General features: G+C 39.9%; 2 protein-coding genes across 9 annotated transcripts in view; one reads left to right on the forward strand and one right to left on the reverse strand.

Moving 5' to 3' along the window:
• The window catches only part of dlg3 (discs, large homolog 3 (Drosophila)), a 118,347-nt gene extending 114,609 nt beyond the window's left edge, over positions 1–3,738 (forward strand). For all 8 annotated transcript variants that reach the window (XM_084718931.1, XM_084718927.1, XM_084718928.1 and 5 more), the window contains one exon: positions 583–3,738. In XM_084718931.1, the coding sequence (XP_084575057.1) occupies positions 583–689 (107 nt within the window). In that variant the 3' untranslated portion in view covers positions 690–3,738. The remainder of the gene's footprint in view (positions 1–582) is intronic.
• Positions 3,739–5,309: 1,571 nt separating this feature from the next.
• On the reverse strand, positions 5,310–20,704 carry tex11 (testis expressed 11). The gene is made up of 29 exons (XM_084718383.1): positions 20,677–20,704; positions 19,250–19,362; positions 18,857–18,941; positions 18,609–18,688; positions 18,438–18,518; positions 18,241–18,360; positions 17,940–18,020; positions 17,736–17,821; positions 17,596–17,653; positions 17,403–17,498; positions 16,644–16,725; positions 15,926–16,004; positions 15,618–15,769; positions 15,396–15,481; positions 13,970–14,107; positions 13,707–13,809; positions 13,458–13,582; positions 12,084–12,169; positions 10,561–10,614; positions 10,432–10,472; positions 10,262–10,339; positions 10,045–10,115; positions 8,367–8,480; positions 8,075–8,147; positions 7,471–7,620; positions 6,586–6,694; positions 6,340–6,460; positions 5,558–5,725; positions 5,310–5,381 (listed from the first exon to the last, which is right to left on the reverse strand). Exons 1-29 carry the CDS (start codon positions 20,702–20,704, stop codon positions 5,310–5,312), a joined length of 2,730 nt encoding a protein of 909 aa, XP_084574509.1.
• Between the last annotated feature and the right edge of the window lie 557 nt (positions 20,705–21,261).

The following is a 21,261-nucleotide window of genomic DNA, read 5'->3' on the forward strand; positions in this document are numbered from 1 at the left end:
CAGGTTGCAGTATAATATTTATCAGTGTGTGTTGTTTGCTGACACAAAAGAAACAAAAAAGTTGGTCCAGATTGTGAAAGGTAACATCAGCTACTTAGCAGCCACAAGTAATTGAGGATTTTTTTTGCCATGGTGGAAAAAAAAATCACAAGAGAAAATGTAATCAGTCATCTGGTCGTGTGGCTGCCAGCTCTGTAGCTCTGAAATGTATCTGGGAGACCTCCAGTTTTAGTAGTAATTGTCTTTAGCTTGAATCTTTCACAACAAACCCCTCTGGAAGGTTTTGCCAATTTAATTAATTTCAATACTGTGCTGGTACTTAAATGCGATGCCGCATATTCTATTAGATCACCACTATTTGAGAATTTACATTTGGAGAAACGTGTATATGAAGACGTATATCACAGAATAGCCTATAAAATATTAAGGTGTTATTAATAAGTCATATTGTCCAGCCCCACCTCTTTTTGACTCATTGACATGTACGTATATGTATGATATGATATTATGTGATTTCTATATTGCTTGAACTCTTGTTCTGATGCAGCCAACAGTAAAATATGTCTGTGTTTGTGTCTGCAGCTATTGTACAGGGTGACTCACTAGAGGAGATCTACAACAAAATCAAGCTAATCATCGAGGAGCAGTCTGGTCCCTACATCTGGATCCCCTCCTCAGAGAAGCTCTGAGCTCCCTGCCGTCCCCTCTGCATCGGTGCAGAGCTCCCCTCCTGCCTCCCAGAGACCCCACCCGAGCCCAAATAGCCCCCCCTCCTCACCTCCTTTTTGCAGATATGTTTCATATCAAGTTTTAGTGTCATCATTATGTTACTCTCTAAATGAAAAAGAAGTCTTATCACCATTACTGTGACTGTGCACACCCCTGCATGAGTTTCTCAACAAATCCATTCAAGACTGGAAATGCCATTCCAAAGGAATTTGTCAAAATGAAAACAAAAGGGAAAAGGAATAAATCCTTTTGTGAACTGGGACTGACTGAAGATCAGAATGTTTTACAGAAATCTGGAGAGCGGAGTTGGGATTCAAAAAGAAGTCGCAGGGAAACAGAGACAAATCATTACCAAGTTGGAACACTTTGTAAATGTTCATCAAATCACATTTAAAAAGACACACAAGATGAGAAGTGAAGACCAATTAAAGGTTGTTTTTTCTTTTCTAAAAAGACTGGATAAAATCGAGCCCTGCTGATGGTACTGTTCAAGGAGTCATCTCTCTTGTTTATAATGACTGAGGAAATTAGTGGAGCCTACAAACTGGTGATCTATTTATCACAAACCAGCTTGCTGTTTGGTCGTCTGCCAGTTGTCTGTGCTGCAGCTGATAAAGACATCTTGGGAGGCAGATCAAGAGGAAGAAAATGCGTTGTGAATCTCTACATTTATATTATGAAATCACAAGATAAATGATAAAATCCCACTGAGATTTTACTACATATTAAAAACTACACATTTTACACTTCACTAGAATTGTCAATTTGGAGGGCTGTTAGATTTCATTTTAGTTTCTATTTCTTTCTTTCTTTCTTTGTGGGATTTTTTGCTTGTGGTTTTTAGCTGCTCTGTGTAAAGGACGGGGGTAGAGACGTGTAACTGGGCTCTCTGCAAAACACCAAACTGCCTTACATCAAATACAAATTCTGTTTTGTGACTACCTGTTGTCTGTGAGGGAGGCTGCACACAATTGACAGGGAAAAGAGAGGGAAACATTCTCGTCTTTTCTTAACGTTTTTGTGTCCTCCAAACTGCCAGGGGGCCTGACTTGAGTGCAATAGATAAAAACGAAGTCTCACCTCTGTGGGCGCCTTTTCTCCCCCGTATTTCAACCTTTCTTCCTTAAAGAAGAATTTGGCCATCGGATTTACAATTTGGACAGCCAGAGCCTCCTAACTTCATGTTGAGCAGCAGACCACCCTATTACACTCTCTGCCTTCCAAGAGGATTCTCTTCTGATTGAATGGTCACATGGTACTGTCCTATCTCGCCGCCAGTGACGGTGGCCTTAAAACGGGTAGAACAAGACAATAATTGTATTGGATGTCCTAACAATTAAAGAGTCAATATAACCTGTTTTTGGATTGTCCCCCTGTCCCCCCTACCAAAAATAACACTAAAGTTGGGTTTGATTAAACCTATATGCTTTGTGTATCTATAAATTCTTAATGAATCTGTCGTTGGCAGGTGCTGAACCACTGTGTTGAGCTCTTAAAGTGTGCCTGAGCTCAGGAATCTTTAACGTACAGATACCATTTCCCCTGCGACTGAAAGTTTGGGCGATGACATAGCTGTCAAATGTGAACGAACAAGTACAAATGGTACCGTTGCTCAGTTAAAGGCGTCTTCTATTATGTGTCTTCTCTTTATCGTGAGGCGGGGAGGTCTTTCGAGGCCATCAGTGTGGTAACTTTGACATCACCGGGATTGAAATGACCCGCTCCTCCACCCTCTCATGCAGCTCTTGGTTGATGTTATCGTGTGCATGTCGAGAGAGCACATCTGAAGAAGATGGAGCGCTGATCGTGAATGCTTTCCTCCTCAGCTTTTTTTTTTTGCCGAGTGCGAAGGGATTTTTTTTTTTTTTCTTCGCAGAGAGCCAGACCCACCAGGAAGTGGTAACCTAGACCTCTGGGGTCCCCCTGCGCTCTCTCCCACCCACAGAGCACCTGTACCTGCAGGCATTTTCTGAACAGGTGTGTCACCTGCCAGGCACCACTGCTAAACCAGCTGTCATTACCTGTGTCAAAACCAGAGTTCAGGGAATAACCGAAGGGAACAGAGCCATTTATAAACTGCTTGCAGACTGTTTCAAAGGGTGTGGTAGCTGTACAATGTAAATAAGCCCCCAGCAGATCCCCCTCACCTGTGCTTCATGCATGTGTGAATCAAAACTGGGACAAACATGTTTTATAGACCACAAATGTCAGGTAAGTAAAAGTTTGAGCTACTCTTGAGATATAATTTCCATACAAATGTGCTGTATTGTTGGTATTTCTCTTCAAAATGCCTATTGGAAAACTTAACTAGTCAGTCGGGAATTCAATTCCCTCAAGTAGGGCCTGTCTACATGTGATTTCTTGTGGAACGTGTCTGGGTGTATAGATTAAAAAAAAAATATATTGTAAAATAATTAAAAAGAGATGCAGGCAGAAACCTACACAATATCACAGAATAACCAGGAGCATTGATCAATACATCATTAGAAGTTTAGAATTGGTCCTCTCTGGTGTTTAGTTGAAATACAGCTGACTGTTAACAATGTGTGTGGTATTCATACCTCAGTCAGCCATGTCAAAGCCCAAAGAACTTGATTTCATTTTACTCTTTCCATTGAGGTTGTGGTATATAACGAGATGGAACCTGAATGCCTCTGTGTGTGTATAATTGATGAGGGTCTTTGTTCTGATGAGAGAAATGATGACATATATGCTTTTATTTTTCGGGTTGGGGGGGGGGAGTTCAGGGTTCTTGTTTGTACTTTTGGGTGATGATGTTTATGTTATAGCACATCTGTGCAGTAAGTGCTTGCAAACATGAACCCTTTGATTGTACAGTAGTTTCCTTCCTGTCACTGCAGGTGGTACAGCCTATCAGGACACTTGGCCTCATGGTCTTCCCTGTCCTAGTCATGAGGGAACACAGTCCTGCAACTTTTGTTTGGGTTTTATTTTGGGACTTGACAAGAGTTTATTTGTTTGAAAATAAAATATGTGACTCAGTTATGATTTTGATGTGCTTGTTATTCTGCTTTAAGTGATTCAGTGGCTTTGACACAAATTTATTAAAATTATACAGATTTTTTTAAAATTAGTTGTTGGTGTTTTAGCCTCTGCTGACAGGAGACTGCACAGAAAGACAGGAAACATCGGGGGGTGGGGTATCAAAAGTCCTTAGCCAAAATCAAACTAGGAACAAATGCAGTGTATGTCTTAAGGGTAACTTTGGTATTTTTCAACCTGCAGCCTGTTTTCCCATGTTTTTGTGTCCAGTTGACTAATGAGGATAACAATTTCTGACATCTGTCCAGTATTAAGGGAGAGCGCTGCAGCCGTCAGAAGCAAAACTGATCTACAACAAAATACTTCCAGGTAACTGGACGCCATCGTAGCACGTCAACTAAAAGTACCTGTTTTTGCCACTGACAGGCTCAGACTGTTATTCTAATTGTTGGACAACATTATGGGGAGGAACGCAAAAGAGAGAGATCTTTTTTTTAATAATTAATGCTGTGAAGTAGTGCTACAGAAGGTCACTCAGTCAGAATTCCTACTCGAGGCAAATGCATCAACCCCAGGCTTCATGATGAAGCAGTTGTCTGATGTCACACAACAATGGCAGCACCGACGGAGGTCTGAAATAAATCTTTATGTCAAAATGTGCCGTAAAATAAAATGTTTGATCAACTAATCAAACTCCATAAGCAAAACAAATTTTTAACACTGTCAACTTCATTCAAACTCAACAGAAACAAAATAAAACTCACCAAAACCGTCATGGCTCGTCTTAACACTGTTCCAACAATCAGCAACTCTGTTTGTTTGGTCAAAATAAACCTTCAATTCACCGCATTAGATGTGAAAATATCAGGAGAGGAACAGGAAGGAAGTTGGACATCAGAGAAGCAGCAGAGGGAAATGGTGTGTACAGCCAGAATGTTTTCACATCTACCTCAGATAGCTAAAGGATTTATCTTGACCAAACAATCGAAGTTGGTGATTACTGGAACAGTGGAAAGATGAGCCAAGTTGTTTTTGGTGAGTTTTATTTTGTTTCTGTCCAATTTGAATGAAGATGACACTGTTGATGTTAACATCACAGTTTTGCAAAGAGAGTTTGGTTAGTTTGGAAAGAGCAATAAAACATTTGTTTCTGGTTAAACAAAATGCATGTTACTCTTCAAAAAAGTCTATCCCTGTCGTGATTCTTTTCATAATGTTGTCAGACACTTAGAAGAAATCTGAGCCTCTCAGTGACAAAAGCAAGCACTGTTAGTGGACGTACTTTGACTGGGCACAGGTGCCCGGATGGATTACACTGCAGTTTACTATTGCTTCTCCTGGCTGCAGCACTCTTGCTCAATACTGGAACAATTTCAAAAACTTAGGGAACATAGGGTTGAAAACTACCTAAGTTGCACTTTAACCAGTGATCTACTGGAATTCCCCACAATTAAACAGATTAACAATTCATCAAACTGGAATATTTGATCAACATTTTAACAGAACATTAATAACATTGCAACAAACTGAGTCCACTGAAGTTGACCCTCAGGAGAGGCAGTGAACACTGGGCTGGATTATTCCTCCAGGATGAGGTTCTTCTTGGCTTTGTCCAGCCTGTCCAGGATTTCACTGTAGAGACCAGACATCTGCGGGAACGCAAGAAACAACTGCACTTCAAAATGTCTACAGTGATGATTGTGTATTTAATTTAGCATGAGGCCTGTGTGTTTCTTGGTCCAAAGCTTTTGTCACATGTCACATCCTCTGCTACAACCACCCCAGTCTGCTTCATCCCCTCCCCTCCTCTCCATCAGCTCTGTACCTGTATCTCGTAGCTCTCCCGCAGGGATCCCAGGTGGCGGATGAAGCTCATGGCGAGGCCGCACCACTTCTCAGCCTCGTGGTACTGAGCCAGGCTGTACAGCAGTACCCCTGTGTTCCAGGCCCGAGTCAGCAGCCACAGGGTCTCCATCTCTGGGAAGTCGTCCGGCTACAGAGAAGAGCAGGAAGATGTTCAAAAAGGCCATTTAACGGAGGCCACCTGGGTAACTCACTTATGGAAGGAAATCTGTGTTTTTAGCGGAAAAAGCCTGTGAGTAACTTTCATCCAATCCTGTTCTACTCTAATGTTAACCTTTACTAATGTTTAGGAGTCTTAAACAGACCGTAAACAAACTCGAAGGTCTACCATTTCTAAAGTTTCATTCGTTTTTCACCACACTTTAATCTCGGGCTTTCACTTTGATCCAAAGAATTCCACAGCTTTCGAGTGATAACTCAATCTGAAAGGGGAAATATGCACTGCCTCTAAAGCTCTGTAATGTCTCAATAATTTGATGCCTCTTTCAGAGCTGCAGCTCACCGGCAGTGTGATGACTTGTACAGCACATTAACATTCAAATTGGCAGGAAGGGGGTGGTGAATGGAAGCATCTGCTAATTGAAGTGCGGCTGAAAGCCCATTGATAAAAAGAGGCTTCTAGAACAGCAGGCAGGCATGGAGTGGAAGAGAGGGGGTTAATTATATAGCAGGGGAGAAGTTCTGCTAGAGGGAACAGGAGGTGGGAGCCAAAGGGATGGCAGTGTACGATTGGTGCTGACTCACTGCGGCTGAGATGATTGACAGGGCCTCCTCGTAGTAGTCCCACACCTCCTCGAGCACATGGGCCTCCACCTCTGACACGCCGCTCGGGAGGGACAGCTTGATCAGGCTGTGAACGCACTTGCTGAGACAGGGACACAAAAACAGTCAGACAATCAGAAACCCTTTCATCCTATTAAGAACATTTGTGGGAGTGGATCGTTAATGAAATGTCAAGGGTATTTTCATGCAGAGTAGTGATGGGTTTGCCTGCAGCGGGCCAGGTCAGCCTGCGGTTGTTTCTTGTGCAGAGCGAGAGCAACCCTCAAGGCCTTCTTACACAGCAGAGGGAAGTGGGCAGGAGGCTCCATGGCTAAGGCTACATGTCGGAGAGAAAAGATGTCGCTTGTGCAGTTCAGCAGAGATAACATTAAAGGGATACTTCAGATTATTAGATGTACAATGTACTGCTATGAACAGGGTCAGCAACAAAAGGTATATTTGCTACTTAAAAGTGTGCGCCATATTTAGAATATTTTCATGGCTTTACTTTGCCATCAGACTGCTTTTTCTCACTGGAAACCCTTGTTTTCCTCTTAGTAAAATTCCACACATGCAATTATCCTGCAAAATTGTCTATTCGTCTGTATGATGGAACATGTGTATGTAGTTGTGTTGTTCTATTTTTTTCTGTTTCTATTCAACACTCTCTCTATTCTACCTGTATTTTTGAACCTTGAGTTGTTGTAACATGTAAATTTCCCCAGTGTGGGATCAGCAAAATTTATCTTAACTTATTAGTCTTTCCAAGCCAACCAAACTCCGTAGGCGAAATCAGTAATTTTACCTCACAGAACACTTGAGTATCTGTCTGCTGGAAAAGTAAAGTGGTGAAAATACTCTAAATATAGCTTAAACGTCAACAGATATTTACAGTTTTTTTAGGTTTAAGTGACTAAAATACTTGTTTCTGACCCCATCCACAGCAGTACATCGCTGAGCTTCTGGTTCTTCTCTGTGCTTCTCCAAACTGAGGGCGTACTAATCGCCATCTACTGTTAGTAATACACTGACTATGGATAAGTACCTCATACAGCCCCACTTCAAATAATCCAAACTCTCCCTTTAACAGTACAGCATGGGTTTGTTTTATACCTGCAATGGTCTCTAGCACCTTGGTTTCAACATTTTCAAGCTCCAAGACAGATTCCAGTACTGTCTCAACCTTGGGGTCATTCAGCTTAGCACGAGCTTCAAATTCATACAGCAGCAGCAGTGTGTCTGTGGGGTCCATTGGGAAGTTTCCTGTAAGTACATGTTGAGAATACATTTCTTTAAAGGGACAGTTCATCCCAAAATCAAAAATACATATTGTTCCTCTGGCCTGTAGGGTTATTTATCCATCTTCATAGTTTCTGTGTGAGTTGCAGAGTTGTAGAGATATCAGCCGGAGAGATATACCTTCTCTGCCGTCTGCCTTCTCTCACATAAAATGGAACTAGATAGCACTTGCCTTGTGGTGCTCAAAGCACCAAAAAAATAAATCTGAAAAACTCAAAAGCAATGTCTTTCTGGAAATCAAGACCCAGTTATTCAAGATAATCCACAGTCATTGTTGTGAGCAGTGTCATGTAGGAACTACTGCAGTAGTTCACACACACTGGAAAAAAAACTCTAGATGGATAAATTGTCTCTTTAGCTCCTTTTTTATTCATGTGAAGACGTGGCTGTAAATCCAGAGTGTAGCTGCTTGAAATACCTGATGCTTTCAGGGTTTTCCAGACCTCCCCACAGATCTGAAGGTGCTCCAGAACCTGAGCGAGCTCCTCAGTCTGTGAACAAAACAGAAACACACAAGCATTCTGGATTCATCATCGCCATCTAGTGGTGCCTCCCTGTTCAAAGGCAGAAGGATTAAAATGAAACACCTACGCCAGCACCAGTAATGTGGTTAGTCACCTCTCTTCTCCACTGGTCTTGGTAAATTTCCATCCATGTGGATGGAAAGCGTGCTAAATGTAGGAGATGGGCAGAGGGAGTGGGTGGCACACCTGGCTACAGAGAAGAGACTTCCTGCAGAGCTCCAAAGAGGCAGCAGCGGCCATGAGCAGACACGTCTTCTGGCCCATGAGCAGTGTGCGATCAGGGGGGCACAGCTGGGAGAGCTACAGGGTTCATGCAGATGCACACACGAATGATGAAGGAATTAATGTGTGAGAGTGAAGCATTTCTTAAATGCTGTATTTCTATGTAGACTGCAATAAACCAAAGGTTCGGCAAAGACCAGCAAGCTTCGGAGGAACTTTGTGTGTTTCCACTGCAGGGACCAGGATCTAAATTTAGTCCCAGGGACATTATTTTACCTCCCAAAAAGTCACTGCTCAGCACAGAGTACTTTCCAAAGAGACAGGAACTTTGGGGGTGGAGCTTGCAGCACTGAATAATTCTGATTGGCCAAGTACTCATAGCATTTTATTTCAGCCACCCTTTCTAGAAATTTTTTGAAAAAACAAACTCTTCAGACTAAAACAACTAGGTACTGTTGGCGGAAACATGTACTTTTCATGATCCCCTCTAAAATAAAGTAGTCCATCCCAATTTGTTTGAAACATCTACTCAACATCCAACAGCAGAGGCATCTAATATAATGGGATTGTTCTCAGGCATGAATGCATGTATTTAAAGGACCAGTGTGTAGGATTTAGAGACAACGAGCTGTGAGGTTTCAGATTGTACCCAACATGTCTCAGTCTCCTCCTCCAAGTATGTAGGAGAACCTGCAGTGGCCACAGAACACAAACGGCCCTCTCTAGAGCCAGCATTTGGTTTGTCTGTGCTAGGCTACTGAAGAAACAAGGCGTTGCAACTAGGGATGGGCATTTAAAGCAAAACTTTTATTCAATATTCACTGGGAACTATTCTTTGAAAATGTGAGTATGTTAGCCTGGTTCACAGTTGGTAACTAGCCTTTAGTGGGCTGAACCACTCTGCTGATAAGGGTAACCAGATGTTGTGGTGGCATTCATAAACCGGAACTTTTCAGCAGCAAACCCACTACATGACTCTCCAACTCCAACCTGAGCGTCTGTCTCATCTGACAGTCACAGTGTTGTCACAAAAGCTCTACTGCGCTCGTGCAGAAAAGAGCCAAACTGACATGCCAAACACATTTTACTGGCATTACAAACAGCTGCCAGTAAAAATGAAGGAAAGTACACTTTTTAAGACAAGATCATTGCATACACTATTCTTTTTTATAATTTAATGACTGTTCAAAAATTCAAATATCATGACCCATCCCTAGTTGCAACATAGTAGACTTCATGGAGGAGGACCTGCACCCTCTGTCAATATAAACAGCTCATTCTAAGGTAACAAAAACACTAACATGTTTATTTTCAAGTGATTATACACAAAAGAAATCATGCTTATGAATATTATATTCCATTCCTGCCATATTTTGCCAAAAGACTTCCTTGAATTTTACCCACTGGACCTTTAAATCAAATATGTGCACTCAGTCAACATCTCATGTGGAAATAAAGTTACAAGTATTGTGTTTATGATATGTCAGAAAGTCAGAGGTAACTATCAGGATTATTACTGTGATCATTTATCTTAAAATGATATGTTTAACGTTTGAAGTAACGTTGAATCCATGTTCAGGTGTTATTGACACCCACAAACATATTGATGAATTCACCTGACAAAGATAATAAGGACACTTGCCTGGTAAGAGAGCACAAAGAAATCCCTCATGCTGTCAGGGCAGCTCTCACACTGCAGAGCCGAGTTCCAAGCTGTAACAAGGACACACACACACACACACACACACACACGCATGCCCACACAACACAGACACAGACAAAATGAAAGTGCTGCAAGATTTTAAGTGATAGCATACCGTGTCTTATTGAAGTGACAAGGAAAGGAAGAGTCTTAGTACCAATCTTTCTGAACCAGTTAGCTTCTTGAGTGCGTTGCTCAACAGTCATGCCAGACGAGTGTGAAACTTTCTGCAGAGCTGCAGTGATGACAAACAAAACAGATACTGTAGCTGAGACATTTCTTCTCAAAATGCAATTCTGAGAAAAAGCCTGTTGCATATCTACTCACCCATTTTCAGATACGGCAGCAAGACATCAAGATTCACATTCCTGCATGTGGTGATGTAAGAGTGTAAATTTAAATTGTTGTTTAGAGTCACACTATATAACTTTATTAGGTACTTTCCCTTCCCCTCACCTCTTCTCATCACTCAATTTCTCTACTGTGGAGAGCACAAGTCGAACCAAACACCTACAAAAAGATGAATGGAGAAACTGGTGTTGACCTCCTTTATTTCACCTACTAAACTGTATTATACAGAGACACACTTTCAGTGGAGAAGCAGGGGAATATAGGTCAGTGGATCATAGAGGTGTATGGAAAACTAACAGACTCGCTACAATCTCTCAGCACATAAGCCATCTCTACTAAATGTTGTCACTTTATGTGTGAAACGCCACCATCATGTTTTGTTTACACTCAACACACGAACGCTGAATGCTTCGAAATAAGTGAAATAAAAGTGCAGTATTGTAATTGTAAGCAAATTTAGTGGTTGCCCTAAAAAGGCCTACAAAGCTACGAAGGATAAGGTAACCAACCTGTAGATGAAAAAGCCTAATTGGTAAAAACATTGATCACTACAATGTTCATGTGTCCATGTCCCTCACAGCCCTGTCTGTTATGCTTTCTAAAAATCAGGGACTTCTCAAAGCAATGCATTTTGCTTGTTTCCCACTCCTTTATAGCTTTGATGTCAGATATATTTTATCCGAATTGACGAATAAATTATTTTGTTTTGGTATTAACGGACCAGTGTGTAGAATTTAATGGCATCTAATACCTCAATCTCACTCTCCTTTTCCAAGCATTTAGGAGAACCTGTGGTGGCTACGAAACTTGTACAAAAGGTGAAAGGCCATAACTAAAGTCAGTGTTTGGTTTGTCCATTCTGAAGCTCAGTGTGCTCAGAGTTCTGCAGGTTTCCACAAGTTAAATGTAAGACTTTTTAAGGCCATTATGAATGCAATTTAAGACCTACTTCACATCCATACCGGCAAAAAACTATGAAGGATATGAAGGAAAATCGAGGAGTCATGAAGAATCCATGCTGATTTCTTTTGTAGTTGGAACAGCGTGATCAATGTAATTTTTCCCCAAAAAACACATATTTAACACATTTTAAGATATTTTAAGGCCTAAAATTCAGATTTTTGGATTTTTAACTTTTTAAGGAGCCACAAAAACCCTGTCTTGGCAGTGCCTGACCACGTTTATCTCCCGGCTAATCAAAAAATGGACAAAGACGTGGAGCTGAGGCGAACAGAAGGAAGTGGCCTCCTCCCGGCTAGCCACCTGTAATGGCACCCACCTCTTACTCAAAGCAGGTGTAATCAACTATACAGACCAAAATCGTTTTCTGTACCAGGCTGTGAACATGTTTACTTCCTCTGTTAATTTGGACATTTGAATATGGGGGTCTATTAGTATTGATTCACTTTTGGAGCCAACCTCAAGTGGCCATTCAAGGAACCACAGGTTTTTGCAATCATGCATTGTCTTAATTTTTCAACCCCAGTGGTTGCCACTTGGTGTACACTAATGAAAACATACTTGTGAAGATTATATTCTGTTTCTGCCATATTCTGCCATTAGGTCCCCATAAATCTTACACACTGGACCTTTAAACTTTTCATTTTAATATTCCAGCTGGCACAGACCTGAGAGCAGTCAGAACCTGAGCTTCATCTTTGGAAGTTTCGCACAAACTCTCCAGTGCCTTCATGGCAGTTTCCTGCTGTTCATTCTGTCACAGGGGAACAAACATCCTCATCATCCTTAATACCACCACCCACCAGTCATATTCATCACAATCACACAGTATACTAAAGATAGGATTCCCACACATTTTCTATTAATATGAAAACATTTTCTAGACCTTACCCTCACATAATAGGTACTTGCTGTCCAGTATGTTTGCTGATTGCAGCTTGGGAATGGCAATGTCCACTAAGTTGTTTTTATTTATTTTTATATCTCATAAAGATCACAATTACAAGAAACCCTGTCTATTTGTAAAACAATATGATGTAAATATTAAAGCTGAACAGGTCTATACTTATTTATATTTTTATCTGCAATAAACCTGGGGCAGTGGCCGACAGTAATGCTTTATTTCTGATCCGATACATCTATTCTTTTTATTAAAGATGCACCGATAAATTTGTCGGTTTTCAGCTTGGTTGACCAGCCAATCAGTGTTAGAATCCGATTTTGTGCAGGTCAAATTTACATGCCTGCGCCACACGATGAGTCACCTCATAGCGACACGTGCGGTAATGTCACAGCTTTATTCAACGGCGCTGGTCACAGCCTGACACACGCACATGTTGTCAGTGTTAACAGGAATGATAGACTCCAAGAACAGGATAAAGAGATGAGTTAGGGAAAGGAGAGGGAGAAATACAGGAGGACATGAGTAGAGAGGGTAAGAAAATGTGAGAGAAGACAGGAAGAGAGGAGAGGGGAAAACAAAGGTTGGAAAAAGTAAAAGGAGAGGGAGAGAGAAAAGTCAATATTTTATTATAAACATGCTATTTAATTTTCCATTTTCCATTCAATTCTAGTTATTTGAAAGAATTTGGAATTGAGAGGTCACACTTAAAAAAAAAAAATCTGAATTGGCCAAGAAAATTGCAGATGGTGCATCTCTGCTTTTTACCCAACAGTGAAAGTGTGGATTTTTCCTGGAAAATTGTAACATGCCCAAACATCTGCTGCATCATGCTATTCTCTGCTGATCCCAGCCCCTCCTGCACAGGCGCCCTCACCAACCAGTATGACTACAGTGACAAGGACATGATCCTGCATCAGCTTTCCAAGCGCAAACTCTGCCAAATGTGTTAAACTGAGCATCTGTCCAAGCTGCAAGTATTGTTCAGGGCTAAACCCAGATTTTTGATGCTCTATACCCACACAACAATTCCACAGGACTGGAAAATACAGCAATTATTCCACCAGACTTTTCTCATACATTGCACAAATTTTACGAATGGTGTACGGAACCAATTAACGAGTCCTGTGATGAGTCCCACCTCTAAAGCGATCTGAGCAGCCAGACTGAGGAGATTGGAAGCAGCATTCTCAGACACCAGCAGTCTGTCCTCACTGGCCACAGGACTCTTGGACAGAAGTCCCATCGCATTCACTGCCTCTGCAGCTGGTGCAAATAAACAGTGTCATCATCACAACAAAGAATATGCTGAAAATCAAATTGCAACACTATAACCACACATCCTTTTATTTTTTTCGTATTTATCGCACAGCTAATGTTTTGTAAATACCTTTCTCCACATTGTTCTCCTGCACAGCAATCTTGTAAATGCTGAACTGAGTGAAAATGCTGTCAGCATCACATCTCTCTGCTTCCTTAATGGCTTCTTTTGCCTGATAAACACAAACATTTTCATACATGCATACATAAGCTGTGGCAAGAGCAGGTGACAGACAAACTACCTGGTGAGTTGTGACACACACACCACCCACTGCAGCCACTGGACAACACATTTATTTCCCTGACATGCTGTTACAGTTCAAGCTGTCTCACCTTTTCCAGTTGCTTCAGTTGCAAGAAACAGGAAGCTCTGTTCCTCTGCAGTTTGGCTGAGTTGGGCTCCATCTGACCCGCCTTAAAGAAACTCAGGGAGTAGTTATACCACTGAAGAGCCTCAGAGTAGTTCCTGGCCTGGGAGTAAAGATGGAACATTAGGTTATCCTTTATTTCTCCCTGTGGTGAAATTAAACCTCTGCATTGTACCTATCATAACTATTTAGGGGCAGTGGACAGCCACAACGCATTGATCAGCAACTACCTCTAGTTCAGAGGCTAGTACCTTGTTCAAAAGCAGAACAGGAGTTTTCCTGACATGTGTGTCTTTGGGTTTTAAGGAAACTATAGATATGCTGATCTGATACTCTTTATCAGTTTGATAGGGGCCAAAATTACTGGATCGGAAATCAGGGGGAAGAGTGTAATCTGGTACAATCCATTAGCCTAAAACATAGGTTAGCCTAACATAAAGAAGTTGTGTCATGAGTAACACAGGTGGACAGCATGTGTCACATAAACAGTACCTAGAACGTGAGTGAGTGTCAGCTGTGTGGAGCTAGGGCTGCAACTAACAATTATTTTCGTTGTTAATTAATCTGTTGATCATTTTCTCGATTAATAATTACTTATTTGGTGTTTAAAATGTCAGAAAGTGATAAAAAATGCAGATCATTATTCCCCAAAGCCCAAGATTAAGTCCTCAAATGTCTTCTTTTGCCCACAACCCAAAGATATTTAATTTACTGTCCATGAGAAGTGAAGAAACCATAAAATATTCACATTTAGGAAGCCGGAATCAAGGAATTGGAAAGTTTTTCTTAAAAAATCACTCAAGCCTATTGACTGATTATCAAAGCAGCTGGCAATTAATTTATTAACAGTCTAGAACTAATTGGTTAATAAATTGGTTAAATAAATTGAATGGTGCTGACTATTCAAAAATTTGCTAAAAGTTGTGTGTGTTTGTGAAGAAGTTTAAATAAAAAGAAGCAGCTGTATTGTACGACTTTGTCATGTTGTGTGCTTCATCCTTCATACTTCATAGGAATAGAATATTTGTTTCACAGTTTGAGCATGTTGTTTGTTAGATGGTTAGGTTATAGAAAATGCATCCATACAAATGTATTAATAATAGCTTAGTTGTTTAAGAGAGGGGAAGACAGTATTGAGATGGCTGGCAGATACTCAAGATTGCTGTTATGAGATATAAAAAGTGGTACTGAGCCATCCCTAAAGGAAACCATAGCACCCAAAGCAAACCCACACAAACACAGAGAAAACATGCACGGTTCACAGAGGTAGGTGGACCAACAACGGCCCACCAGCCATCCTGCTATGAAGAAACACTGCTGATAACTGCACATGTATATATGCTATAAAATAACTTGTGAATTATGGTTAAATAAGGCTGTGTTTGGCATACCTCAAAGTGTTTGGACGCTCTATCCCACAGCATGACATTCAGACATGTGAGGGCCTGTGGAGTCAGCTGTTTTCCTGTATAGTGGCCTGTGTGGGTGCAAAATAATAATACTAAAAATAGAAATACTTATGCAGAGGCAAACATACAGTGCAATGCAAAAAGACTGATCATGTCATTTCAATTAAAATCAAACTTTTAGGACAGGAAGGCAAAATAAAGTACCAGTGATGATATCCTCGATCTTCTGTTTGCCCAGCAGCTCCTTGCCTCTTTGCAGCAGTAGCTCAACGTGCAAGACGAGTGCAGTTCCCAGGTCAGGGGACGACTCAAAGTGCTGACACACACATCTCAAATACTCAAATGCCAGCACTTCTCTAGAAAATTCAAAACAGATATTATTCAGAGTTGACAAGTGCGTGACTGGGCAATCATTGAAAGAAAATCCAAAGAAAATGTGTCTATTATGTTAATGTGAAGTTATGTGTGTATCTGACGGATTTTTTTACAACAACTAAGTAAGACGCTTTTACCTGTCTTCAGACATGAGTAGTTTCACTGTCCTCAGACACACTTCAAGAGAAACTTTGGCTTCCAGCATCTCATTAAGTTCTGAAAACATATGCTAATGCTTTAAAATGTGCATTTAACACACACAGTAACACTTCGGACTGTGCCAGTACACAAACTTATAGAGTTGTCACGATACCAGACTTTTAAACTTGGAGAAAAAAAATATTTGATACCTCTTATAATACCACAGCAAAAAGAAAAAAGTCATAGGCACACAAAATAAAATATGTTTTCCTTTTTTTTTAAATTCACAACCTGCACACAGTATTGGTTCAGAGGCAGACATTGAAAGTCACTGGTTTTCCTACAAGATAAATTTCAGGAACTGAGGTTTTGAACAAGCACTTATCATTTTTCATAGCTTTGGTACTTTCAATACTATAATTAACAGATACTGTATCATTTTCAACATGTGGAACAGAAAAAATATTGAAGTGTCAGTACTTTTGGAAACCTTCCAAAAGTGAGCAGCTCTACTGGAACACCTGACCTAACTTGTAAAAGCCTAGGGAGTAGTTACAGTAATATTTCTGGAGCAATTAAACTCATCAGCAGACATTTTTGAGACATCTCATTCTTGAATCAATTTCTCTAACCCCTCAGCCACTGACACCCCACTGCTGCCTATGTTAATGAAGTTCTGTATAAATAATTGAATGAGGTTGGGTAATGACTAACCTGCTCTGATATGATCATCTGAGGCCCCACATCTCACGAGTATTCTGATCTTTAAGTACAGCCCAGAGTCACTCACACATTCCTGGAAAATTGCACAGTGCCATTAGGTACAGAGCAGCTTTTTTTGGTAAGTTAATGCTTCAAAATGCATACGGTCTACGGGAAATTTCTCGGACCCAGTACGGGTGTTTCCTCTGAAATTTTAATGATTGAAATGTCATCTCTAGGCCTAGCAGATGAAATTCGACTTGGCTGTTAAGAGTTGCATGTTGGGCAATATCAGTAATTAGCCCATTATGAGGTGAGATTATTTTAATGTTAATGAACTGCACAGAGCATGTAAAATATAAGAAAACATTTCTATCCCCATGGTCATGCCTTTATTGGTATATTAATCATTACTAACACCACATTAAATATAACCATATAACCATAAAATAAAATTTCCAACATTTTATGACACATTCTGAGCACTGTGATTTCTGGACATCACAAACACGGACTTAGATTCTTAGATTTCCATTCTAAGTTAACTTAAAGCAAAACTGAAGTAATCTCTAGCTTTATTGCCTCATTATGCTAAATACTAAAACTGCCCAACATGCAAGTCTTGGAAACCGAGCTCAATATCATATGTTTTATATTTTAATCATAAACGTTCACAGGAAACAACGATGCTAGGTTTTATATAGACCATATAGGAGTTTCCAGTAGACTAATGTGTAAATTACCATGTGAAAACAATTTCTTATATCCCACCTTGTTGGCTAAGCTGACAGCATGAAGAGCTTTCTCCTGAAACCTCTGACAGTCCCACTCCAAATAAACGGTGGCAAGGAGCCTCAAAATCCTGGCCTATTGTGAGGGAAATTGAAGACAGTACAATAAATAAAAAATTACGATTTGAATTTGTACCCGGTGCTTGTACTAAAATTGCATTGCACTGTCTTACCTGAACTTCAGCTGTAGGGGCATATTTCACATTCATTTTTCCAATGTCATAGCTTTGGCTGAAAAAAGAAGAAGAACATCAGTTCCCTCTGAATTGTTTCAAAGAAATTCTGTGGAAATTACTGTAAATATTATATTTACCTCAACCAGAATGCACTATCCTCAAACTTTCTTACACTGTAAGTATCTGTTCCAAAGTTGTAGCACATAAGAGAGAGGTACAAAGTCTGCATAAAAAATAAAATAAAATACATATTCGCAGTTAACATCCTACACACTTTCAATAACAATATGTGCTGTAAATGTGAAACAACAATATATAGTGTTGTAGTGATAATTATTTACATCTTTTGGTAGGCGAAGCAGCATGTCTTTACAGCGCTGCATATAGGCCACAGCCTCATCGTTATTCCCCTGATTTAAGGCCTGCAAAAAAGAGACTTCGCATCAAATGTCAGCAAACAATATAACATTGCCTATTAGCACAGAATAAAATTTCCCCTTGTCATTGTTTCTCAGTTCACATTTTATCTGTCTCACACTTCACACTGCAAGTCTGTCAAAATAGCACTTCCTCAGCTGCCAAATATCACAAGAACAAATATTCACATTGAAGGTGTTGAACATCACATGCGCCACAGCTCACCGATTCTGCCTTCCATGAGAGGATTCGAAGCAGATCCTTCTCTACATCCCCCTTGGAGGAAGTGATGTCAGCTCCTCCGTCACCTCTGGACATTAGGTGGCCATAGAGGGTCTCCAGACTCTGGGGATATTGTATGTTGAATAATTTGTAAAGACACCATATTTCTCTTTAGTTTGAGTGTTTGTTTTTTTCTTCACCTTGACTGCAAGTTTTAAGAAGTCATCTGCCATCTGGGGATTTTTGCAGTCCAGCCAGATTCTTCCTGTTTTGCTGGCCATCTGTAAAGATTAGACACTGACAAACAGACCCTTTCCACCTGAAATGCTGAACACACTCACAGAGAGTACAGAGGGTACAGTATTTCTTACCAGGATTTGCTTGCGGAGGATGCCCTCTGTTGGACTCTCAGGCTCACAGCAGTACAGCAGATTGCATGCGACATGGCGCACTGTGAGGATGGTGAGAACATGTGAATGTGACGTGACGTGACCATGACTACCTCTGCTTGCAATCCCTACATCGTGTCAACATTTCAGATGATGTGTCTGAGTATTTTCAAGTATCACAATCATCAGTAAAATGATCACATAATTGGATAATTCAACTAGAAGCGTACCTTTGGCTTTCTGATTTTTACTCATAGTCGTGTCAACATTTTTAGTAACTGCCCAGTTCCACAGCTGGATGGCACACTCCTCAAGCTGCAATATTAGCAAGAAAAGAAATGTGCATGCACGTTACAAATTCTGACAACTTTGTAGTCATAAAGGTGATGATGACTTAAATTATCTCACTTTTCAAGTAAAAAAACAAAACAAAAACAAAAGACAAGCCAAGCCAAGTAGAGATTTTGGTATCACATATGTTAAGTCCTGCATTACAAGAGTGATAGCTATGTGAAATTGTATTTTAATCTCTGATTGTTTGCTGATTAATAAATGCTGGCTGTTGATTTTTTTTGTTGCTACAGCAAAACTATAGTGAAACTCTCAAATACACTTGTATCTACCTGTGGTTCTGGTATTTTGGGGAAATTCTCCAGGCTGGAGACTTCAGAGTAGAGTTTGTCTATCACCTCATCATAATCTGTCGACTCTTTCTCCAGCAGGTTCTCTGTGAGACCTGTGTATGTACAAAGGCAAATTCAGTTAACAGGACACGAACAAGGCACATCATTTACGCTGGTGGTCAGTGATGTCTGGCACAACAAAGCACACGTCACAGTATTGTTTTGCCGGCTACATTGATAGCAAACCGTCCTTTCAATATGAGAGAACATAATCTGTTATCTCATCATTAGCTTTTGGTTACATTCAAAAATAACACAAAGCAATTAACATAACCCCTAAGCATTTTGCATCCTTTGTGGAAATTTGTTAAGATCATTTGATATTTTGCTGTAGCTCATTGTTACGCTGACACACATTTACAAAACATTATGTTACGTTAATGCTGACTTATGATTCTTCAATTAGTCTAACATCACATTTGCAACACAAGTTCTCAATTCCCAAAGTATTCAACAACATGTAAAGTTAACAGTTTTTCAAAAGTTTATAAGCTATAACATGTAGGGATGCAAAATGTGTTTTTTTTTCCAGCTGATATCAATAACCAGTAATTACCTGTCTCTCAAGGCTGATACCAATAAGAAACTGATAATTTCACTTTTTTTGTATTTTGAAAGAAGTGTTTGTAATTTGTAGTTTATGAACACCTGAGGGTAAGACAGGTTAAGGTGTTGTGAAAAAAAGATGCATGATTTAATATTCCACAGCTCTTACATAACCAGAGGTAGAGACTTTTGCCAGAGTTCAAATTGCATGCTTTGACATAATCTGTAAAATATTTATTGAGCTACATTTCCGATTATCTGCCAATAATTTATCAACCCAGATATTTATCGTGCATCCATTGTAATCAGTAATGGTTTATATATGAAGATTACTTAATAAATATTCTCCTTAAATAGCCAATTTTGTGTACAAAGAGCAATTATTTCTTCAGTAAGTTGCGCCTTCCTTGAGTTTATTACTCATTAGAGTCGAAATTCAGGTTCACGCTAGCTGTTAGTGACGTCAAGTAAGATATATTGGCTTACCATAATAGTATACGTTATACTAGATATGGCTTTACTCAGAAAGAAAAAGAATCCACTTCAATTAATTTTGTCATATGGTAAGCAGGTAAAGGACATGAATCAGAAGAAGTTAACGCAGAAGCTGCATTAACGTTACTAACTAAAACCTCGTTAGCCAGTTAACCTCTCCGCTTAGGTTGCCTAGCAACGGTTAGAGACCTAGCTAGGTTGGAAGTTTAGTAACCGTTTGCTAACTTTACTGCCACCACCTTTTGTAGCCGAAAGAGTACGTTTATCCAATACTCGATCTAACAAATAGTAGTTAGAGTAAGTGAACAGGATATTTTTTTACTCACATTTAACAGTTAAAACAAATCGTTCCATGTTTTCGGTTTCACCACTGAAAAAAGACTCAGGATAGCTTCTCTTCAACGCAGCAGGCATCGGGCTTGATTGACAGCTGTCACAAATGCCCGCGAAATTTGTCCAGGAGGAAGACCTTGAAGGTAACAAAAAAAAAAAAAAAATCTAAACTGGATTAGAGATCAATCTTAAAAACGTCGTGTAGTTACCTGTTCGTGAATGTTTAATATTGGTGTTGAATGTTGGTTCTAATATTTGGGTGAGTTAACCTAAGTTACAGTTAGCATTAAGCTAAGTTATGCAACAATTTAATTTTCCTAGTTTATTTTGCTGTTAGCTTAGGTATGTTTCATTATGCCATAAACTACTTAAATGTAACTATGACATATTGATTTTCTTTTTTTTAATTTTCATGGATTACAGAAATAGAGTTTAACGTACACATAGTTCATGTTGTCTTGATAAACAGAGCTGCAGCAAATAATCTTATTATGGATGCACTACATTTAGTGTCAGTATCCTGGTGGTATGGAGGCAACTGTCATTGTTAACTGTATTAGTTATACCTTTACTTTTTT

The sequence above is a fragment of the Lutjanus erythropterus genome, chromosome 5 (genome assembly GCF_056507025.1).
Source record: "Lutjanus erythropterus isolate fLutEry1 chromosome 5, fLutEry1.hap2, whole genome shotgun sequence".
NCBI classification, from domain to species: domain Eukaryota; kingdom Metazoa; phylum Chordata; class Actinopteri; order Lutjaniformes; family Lutjanidae; genus Lutjanus; species Lutjanus erythropterus.